The sequence below is a fragment of the Chelonoidis abingdonii genome, chromosome 5 (assembly GCF_003597395.2).
Source record: "Chelonoidis abingdonii isolate Lonesome George chromosome 5, CheloAbing_2.0, whole genome shotgun sequence".
NCBI lineage: Eukaryota > Metazoa > Chordata > Testudines > Testudinidae > Chelonoidis > Chelonoidis abingdonii.
The window spans coordinates 94,269,731-94,279,136 of NC_133773.1; the positions used below are offsets into that span (position 1 = coordinate 94,269,731).

At 36.3% G+C, this 9,406-nt stretch overlaps 1 protein-coding gene across 1 annotated transcript in view; it reads right to left on the reverse strand.

Moving 5' to 3' along the window:
- Nucleotides 1-927: 927 nt before the first annotated feature.
- The window catches only part of DCUN1D4 (defective in cullin neddylation 1 domain containing 4), a 115,733-nt gene continuing 107,254 nt past the window's right edge, over nt 928-9,406 (reverse strand). Inside the window, 3 exon segments of the mRNA XM_075066462.1 lie at nt 928-5,177; nt 5,273-5,375; nt 5,704-5,808. Of these exon segments, the coding sequence (XP_074922563.1) occupies nt 5,122-5,177; nt 5,273-5,375; nt 5,704-5,808 (264 nt within the window). The 3' untranslated portion in view covers nt 928-5,121.

Here is a 9,406-nt window from a genome sequence, read left to right on the forward strand (position 1 = left end):
GTCTGTCCCCTCCACTAGCCTTCTGAAATCCAGTCTATGTGACCCCCCCCCGCAGCATCATGTGCCCCTCTCTGTCCCCCCACCCTATATCCTGTGCCTCATCACCTGATCCTGTGGGCAGGGTACTCTGAGGAACACAGCCACTGCCCCCTCCCTTTCCGTGGCTGGCTATTCTGAACCAGAGCTGGTTGACCTCCCTTTTGATGCTGCAGCAGCCCCTGGTGGGAAAAAGGTGTAATTGCAGCGTCTCTCCAGCAGAATGTCTTTTCGGGAGGTGGGGGAGAGGGAGAATCTGCGGGACACATGAATTCTGCACCTGTGTAGTGGTGCAGAATTCCCCCAGGAATAAATTTAAGCTTACTTGAACAACAACTTCTTCCAATGTTACCCTAAAATCATTTATGGACTTTCCCTGAATAATGTGTGATTTAAGAAATGACCAGTTTCTAAAGATACTCACTGTGCAGTTCCTCTTGAACAGATGAGCTCGGAGAAATTGTCTCTGCATAAAAAAAAAACTTTCGCATTACACTAGCCCCTTACATATCTTTTGAAGCATACAGTATATTCTAGCATAGCAGTATATCCTTTTAAAATCGATCTGCCTTTACACGAACAGTATTAAAAATAATAAGATTGCACAAGTGCGCTTTAGCAAATTATACTTGGACTTTCAAAACAGAAATGCTCTGCACTGCTACTAAGCCTAAACACCGAAATTTAACCCAATTAAAAACCCAATTTAATGAATCAGAAGAGAAAGAACTCTGAATTACATAGGGATAAATGCATCTTAAATCGGTGTTGTAAACAGAAATTAAACTCAGCAATGATGAATTTAAGTAGCAGCTCTAGACCAACACCTTGTGTGGCAAGTTCAGATGAGTGAATATTTGAAACATGAGCCACAGAAAAATCTGAAGTCAGTTTCTGAAACCAACACAAATACCGTTTATTTGTGAGATATCATTTTACATTAACTCCAGCAAAACCTAAAAACCAATCAGCTGAACTCAGGTAAGGTGGCGTAACAGTTCTTTAGTCAGGTTGTGAGTCACAGGACTTTAGCACACCTCAAATAAGATGCAAATACCTAAGACATAAAAGCATTCACAGTTATAGATTAACTGCTGTTCCTGTAACAGCAGTGTCAATAGAAACTATTTTGTGATAACATAAAATCAAACCACATTTTGGTCTCATTTACAGACAACCTACAGTTTAGTTGGTGGATGGAGTCTATACACATATACAACAATATGAAAGGAGAAAGTAAGGCTTATAAGAGGTATTTTAGCAGTTATAATTAAAATGAGGGGCACAAGCTAACTTTTAAAGCTGTCTGTATAAACTTCAAGAGTACTTAACAATTTGTTAGGCTTGTGACCAAGGGCCAACAGAAATCTGGAAAAATCCTAGCAAAACTGAGGTATATTTCTACCCCTCCAAACACAAGGCTGCAGAACATTAAGTCAGTAGCCCATGCCAGGTCTCACTAACTGATTGCACTAGGCACATCTGCGATGAAATAATGAAACAATGAGTTTGTGATGTAACTGGGAAACTACAGTTCTATATAAAAAGTCAAAAACTTAATGATTAAAGGGTTAAAATACACTACATGATTCATTCCAAATTTGTATTGTAGTTTAAAAAATATTAAAATAGGTTGTTTAGACTGAAAACAGGGGCTGCCACTTTCTTGAACAGACTTGCTTAAAGAAAGAAAGGGGGAGGTTGATCTAGACTAGGCAATAAAGGTAATACATAGGAATAAATAGAGCCAGTTCCTGTCTGTTAGTATTAGATTGTTTTAGTCTATTCGGCAATAGAAGGAATCGTGTAAATTTGATATTGTTATGTTTTCCTGTAATTAATATTATACTTAAAATCTGTTAAATAAGGAACTCTAACTAATCCTATCATCTATCGACCTTAAGTATTTACAGGATGCCAAACACTGTAGTATCTGGGTACTAATTTCCTCACTAACCAACTCACTGCCTCATTTCTCTTTAATACCAAACAAAGTTAACACACAGATCATTAAACCTCAGCTACACAGAAAAACATGTACAGAACTTGCAACACTTTGCCACAATGACCTATGTCTTAGATTTTGCTTCAAAGCCAAGAAGCTGGAAAATTTTGTGCATCTTCCCCTGCAAAACAAGGAATAAGCTGAAGTACCAATCATTTCATTACATTTAAAGAAAAGTGTACAGAACAAAAAACAAAGTGAACTTAGCAAGTTCCCACCATTTTTTGTTGTTTTTTTTAAAAAAGGGTAGTGTTTTTGAGATTTATCACTGAAAGCCATGAAGTCCTCTGTTTATTCACAGACCAGATACAGCTCAAGCAATAGGAATGCAAGTTTCCATACATTAACTAGTCAACATGGATAGGCTTAGTTCAGTCTTGAGTCCATTTCTTTTTTTGGCTTCTATATTGTAAATGCCAATGAAAGTGAAAATTATTTGCAGCTATATTAGTGATTTGATTTAAGAGGACACCTATTAGAAACTCACTGGAGACTCATATAGGCAACAGGAAACAGATGAAAAAGTATATATTTTCAGTCACTATTAACCTGTTTCACATTCAAACCAGTTTCTTGGGCCCTTCTCCCCATGAACTGTATGCAAAGCAAATGAGAACAGTATATAAATTTACCCAGCACAAGTAACCGTAAAAAGTGCATGTGCGAGGGGAGGGGTTAATTAAATTTTAGATTCCGTTAAACACAATAAAATCTGCAAAAAACATCTGGGTGATCTGAACAGATTTCTGTTGACCCTGATTATGAGAGTAATACCTATAATGATTACAAGTTTCTTTGGCTTCTGCCTCCATTATTGGAAGCAAGATTATTCATGACATATAAAATTCATTATGCAACAAATCTTGTATTTTAACTGTGCCACTGTGCTAAAAACTTGTCTGGAATTGTAACTAGCCTAACATGTAAGAACACTTATAGGGTTTTACCTAGTTTTCTAGCAACCACTATTTAGCCTAATTTTACAAGCTATATTGCTTCCAAGTTTACTTTTTAAAAGAACTAAACCAGTAGCTCCACAGATATTTTCCCTATGGCTATACTCACTGTAATATATACATTTACATTAGAAGTCTTATTAAAACACGTGTTTTAATAAGAAACTTATTGTAAACATTAAATACCACATACCATTTAATTACTGACTTGTGCAAACTGGCATCAAACATTTAAATCATGTTATAACATAACAGCTTACAAACAGGCAACAATTATGTATGCTTTGTCACTATGAAATTTAAGATTTCTATTTGTTTTTAATTCCCTGACAAAACATGGTGGGGGAAGGCAGTATATGCATTTTACCATAACATGATTATAGATTTTGTATATGCGCATATACTGGATATACATATGTAACTTTTGTCTTAGGTGATTGAATTAGGGAAAAAACAAAGTTTAAACATAAAATGACCACTTATCGCAAAGGAACTGTGACTCTGGTCCAGAGCAGCAAGATTAGTATGCTTTTGGTCAACTAGGCTTAATTCTGCACACACTGAAGTGAACAGGAATTTTACCAGTGACATTAGTAAGAGCAGACTAGTGCCTTCAGTGCAGCTGAAAATTTCACATTCAACATAAGGTACTTTTTTGGATCACAATCTAGAAAGGTTTCAAAACTACTAATACCTTTAAAAATATTTCTGCAGCAAAGTAATGTTACTGCTTTATTCCAAAATATTCAGTGGCCAACTTTGTTAAAATATACCATTTTGGGACCATGTTCACAAATCCTTAGGGACCAAAGTATGAGTTTAATAGCACCAAAAACTATGACAATCTGTTTGAAAAAAATTAATACTGATGTTATTTTATGAAACGGAAGTCAAAGATGACATGACAAAATACAGAACTTAAAACACGTCCCAGTCACTCATATTCCTCAAATAAATGGCTAAAACTTTCCTATACAGATAATCAAATTAATGAAATTAAGAAGTGGCCCTTACTAACGGTATTGTATATTTAACTCCTTAATGCTGGTGTTTAATGTGTCCACTGCCTGCAATGGACATTTGGCCAGGAAAATCCAATTCCCAGCATGAAAGTACTTAAGCTTTCACTATTCAATATAATTTTTACTTACTTAGAAACACAAATTATAGCATGAGAAATATTAACTAAAGTTACAAACAGAAACTAAACATAGGTTTAACTGTTGGCTGGGAATAATGAGCCTTAATTCCACAGCTAAACACTAATTTTAGATAAAAAGTTTAAATTTCACTTTGTAGCAACATAGTTCAAATAGTCTTGGTACACCAAAAATAAAAAGAACATGCCAAAGGCAATTTACAAAAGTCTAAAATCCATTTTTAAAAGGTACTTTAATTTGTTCACTTGTACCTATATTCAAACTACTGCAGTTTTGACATTAAAAAGCCAGTACTTTCTTCTCCAAGTGGAAATCATCTGTGGCATGTACAACTATTACGATTTTAATAATAATAATAATAATAATAATAAAAAAGACATCATACTTCTTACTAAACAAAAGTGATGTTTGACATATGCCTGTGAACAAAATCATAATGCACCTCTCCTTGTCTCAAAAATTGGCATCTTAAACACTAAAATTAGAACTGCCAACAGTTCCTCCTCATGATAACTATGTTCAAACAGTCTTAATTTTGTTTTCTGAAACGCTACATTTGAGACCAAATGAAAAACAAAAACTAAAAGTTACATGTTCATTGAAGGTGACTAGAAATATGCCACAAAATTATTTTTACAATACATTTCTCCAGAAATAATCCCTAGGTGAAGCTTTTTTATACACATATACAAAATTTAGACAGCAATATACACATAATCACAGTGAGGATGCTGGCAAGCTCACCAATCTGTAGTGTAAATACAAAATGCGAAGCAGCCTTCAAAGAGAACAATGCTACACAGCAAGCATAGCTGGCCTGTTAAATAGCAAACACCAAAAGTTCCCTGCAAAAGGGATACAGTGCAAGAAAAGCAGCATGCGCTTTGATACAAACAGCAGTTTATGGCTAATGGTTGACAACTGTGGTAACAGTGACTCTTGAGTGGCTGTGCATAGTAAACTCCTATGTCATTTGTTTCCCTTTATACCACTCCACAAATTCATCCAGCAACACTGGCCCTGTAGAGAGATATCAAATAATTATATTTTACATAAATCTTGGAAGAGGGGCTGCAGGAGCAGGGGCATACAGAGAAAACCGAAGGAATACTTACATGCTCCATCTTCATCATAATTACTGAGGTCAAGGTTAATTGTTCTGCTGAATTCTAGCACATTACACCATTGGTCCTTGTTGATAACTTTGTATTTTGATTGCTGTTTAAGATAAGAAGTGTAAGTTACTAAAACAAAGTTGGAGTTTACAATGTGAAAGAAATCACAGGTTTTTAATATTTGCAGGTTTTTAATAGAACTCAAATGCAATAAAGGATAATTATTGAAGCTCTAAACCAATGGAAGGTGTAGTTTTAGGGCTTGGACGCTGCATTTTAAGTGTTATGAATTTACAAAATGACAATTTTGAAAATAAGCACTGAGTTGTATTTCAGTAGTCTACTAGTACTAACTTCATTAAAATGTTAATATTTCAGAGAAAAACCAAGTAAAACGTGAATCTGTTTCAAACTGAAACTTTGTTGTATACCTCTAGGAACTGGTGGAATACTGGAAAAAGAGGCCATGTTTTTCCCAATAGAAGTCCTAACATGCACTTGGCAGTATTTATATCTAGGCTGCGCTGGTCCTTTTCCTGTTGGAAGCGAAGAAACAAAGTTAAAATGTTATCTTAATACTTCTCATTTGCACCACTATTCACTCTTGGCACGTCACAAAAACTACTGCTAAATTGCAGGCAACCTGTATATTAGGCACTGCATTGTTTTAACATATACAACAAAGTAAGACTTCCCAATGAAAACTCTGTTTCTTTACCACTATTGGGCATGCTATAGAAACACCAGTTACTTTTCATACTAACTGTAGTTCAAGGATCCCTACTGTAGACAAAGCAGCCACTCTTGGGGTACGATTTCAGAACTTTCTGGAAAGCAGCAGCCACTTAAGTGTGAAAATCTGGTCGACACATGGTCTTCTGGGTAGAAGTTCAGCCTGCTCTTGCCTTAGCTTTGCTTCAACCACCTCCTTTATACTGCTTAAGATGATATTGCAAAAACGCTTCTTTCAGTGACAAACAAGTGTTTACAACACCGATTTAAGATGCATTTATGCCTATGTAATTCAGAGTTCTTCATCTTCTGATTCATTAAATTTGGTTAAATTTCAGAGTTTACGCTTAGTAGCAGTGCAGAGCATTTCTGTGTTGAAAGTCCCAGTATATTTTGCTAAAGGGCATCTTCCTGTTACTGCAGTTGCTTAGGTCATCTCTCTGATATTTTGATTATAATGTTGACAAATTGGGTAAATCTATCAATGGTCATTATCGCAAGTTTTAAACATTTCCTGCAAAACCTGGTCTTCGCCTGTAGCTTCCTCAGATTTTTTATTGTCTTTCACTTTGTGCCATGAGATGTTCTCTCTAATTCTGAGTGTGCTTCTGGCAGACCAGGTGCCAGCTCAGGTCAACGTCCCTATGTCTCAACTGAACACTGACAAATACATAGCTGGAATCAGTCTGGCTCTCCTGTTTGTTAGTATTATTAAAACAAGTATGAGAATTCTAAGAATGTATTTAGTGTTAAGATTTTATTGGATGCTTCTGAGTTCTACATGCATTAATCTCACTTATAACATCTGTATCCCATGTTGTGAGGCAATATTTGAACGGTTACATTGTGAGCTCCTGTGACACTGTAAATGACCAGACAGGAGAGAGACATTAATTAGCATGAAGGGCTGATCTTCAAGAGAGGCTGTTATACCCTTCCCAAAGAAAAGTTCCCTCAATATCATATGATCTATTGTGGGACATTGCAACCAGAATTTCCCTATGTACTATCAACAAGAGGACAAAAGGCTTTTGATGTCCTGCTTTCCTCTCTGCGAAGATGAGTAATGCAAATGGACTCCTCCCATCAGCTGTGTTTGCAGCTCCAAGGATATCAGAAGAAGAGAAAAAAACCCCTAACAAGAAGTAACTGATTATCTACATGATGCTTGGACTCTGGGATGGCTATGTGTTTCCAGGTATAAGCAAGAGATCCTCAGCTGCTGAGCCTGGTTAGTCCTAGAGGACACACAGAGCCTGCTTTTATAGAAGCTTCTATTATTTTTTTTAAACTTAAGACTGCAACTCATTTGTGTATATATGTTTACCTGCTTTAACTTGTAAATAACTCTCTTGTTCCCTTTTCCTGTTGCATAATTTTTATATACTCATTGTAGGATTGGTTACAAGCTTTGTCTTTGGGGTGATATTTAAGGTGCAATTGACCTGGTGTAAGTGTCTGGTCCTTTGGGACAGGGACTAATCTGAATATTGCTGTGATTCTTGGTGTAATGGATCATCTATCACAAAGGTATGCTCCCCTAGATGTCAAGCCAGATCACAGTACCCAAAGGGACTGTTTGTGACTCCTTGTAAAGGCTGTTATAGTGTCAGAGGAGTTCACTTGATAACTGGTTGGTGAAATCTAATTATAGAATTCACAACCAATTTGGGGTTTGTGCCCTGCATTCTAACACTTTGCCTTGAAGTTGGTACTCATGTTCTTGAGTCATTGCAGGCAGCGTTACACTCGATGCTTAATTTCTTAATCAAAGTCAATAGTTTCTTGTGTTGTTCATCTGTTTAGCACCTCTTGAAAGTGCCTGGCCAATTGCTCTCATTTCTTTTTCTTTTAAGGTCCTTTCTTGTATATTTTTAATAAGCCCTCTGGCTGGTGAAAATTTGCCATTAAGAACGTTGCTGAGTTGATAACGTGTTTTAATATTTCCTCTTTCAGCAGCCACTTCAGCTTCTTTGGCGATGTTATCCATGTACCTCCTCTCGTTTCTTCTCGTGCTGCTTTTCACTACTTTGTCCTTTGTTTTATATAGATATTTTGCTGCTACTTTTTCTGGAGATGTTTTTGAGGAATGGATATACAGTAGAACCTCACAGTTATGCACACCAGAGTTACGAAACTGACTGGTCAACCATACACCTCATTTGGAACAAAAGTACACAATCAGGCAGCAGCAGAGACACCCCTTCTCTTCACCCCCCAAAAAAGACAAATACAGAACAGTACTGTGTTAAATGTAAACTACTAGAAAATTACATTAAACAAAAAGATTTGACAAGATACGAAAACTGTTTCTGTGCTTGTTTCATTTAAATTAAGATAATTAAAAGCAATGTTTTTCTTCTGCACAGTAGTTTCAAAGCTACATTAAGTCAATGTTCAGCTGTAAACTTTTGAAAGAACAACCACTCTGTTTTGTTAAGAGTTACAAACGTTTCAGAGTTACAAAGAACTTCCATTTGCAAGGTTTTCGTAACTCTGAGGTTCTACTGTATTTGCTTTGGCTTGTTTCCTTTCCTCCACATATCCTCACTTTTGCAGATTTTAGGTTCGCTTGTCTAGGAACCAACTACAGCTGTTGCAGCATCTATGATACTGTCATGCAGGACCATGACATGTCAATGTTGACATCTTGTGGTGGATTTAAGTTTTGTAACACTTAAAATCTATGTTTCAGTTCAATCTGAAGTTGTTTTTGCAATGCCTGGTCTATTAGCCTTTTGCTGTCAATTTTTTGGTGTTTTGGGATTTTTTTGTTTTTCTTGAATCTCATCTTCAGTCTTGCCACACAAACTGATCACTTCAGATGTAAGCTCCTCTATGTATGTTCTAACATCACGAAGAGTTGATCTAAATTCCCTTACAATGCATATATGATCATTCTTGTTCCTGGTTAGGGTTGGTCAGAAAACAAAAATTCCATTTTGTGAAAAACTACGGTTTCATTTTGCATGGGAGAAAAAAAAAAAAGATCCTTTTTGCTACTATTTCAGAGACACAGAAGCCAGTAGTTTGGTGGTTAGGACACACAGCTTGGATATGGGAAATCCATGTTCAAGTCCCTGTTCTGAATCAGACAAAGCAGGGACTTGACCCTGGGTCAACTGGCTATACAGTCACTCTCCTTTTGAATAAACACAGACACATTTATGCAAAAAGTTTGGTTTTGTCAAATCAGCATTTTCTGATGGAAAAAATGTTTTGTCAAAAAAATTCCAAACAGGCTTTGTACCTGGTGTCTCTGAGGAGTTCCAAGTTACTTGATCTACGTTTTTGTGTGGGAATAGCATTCCATCAATTATGAGTCCTGATACCAAACACAGTATTACCAGTACACATTTTGTATTTGGAAGAGTGAAATCAGATTAGGATGCCTATCTAACA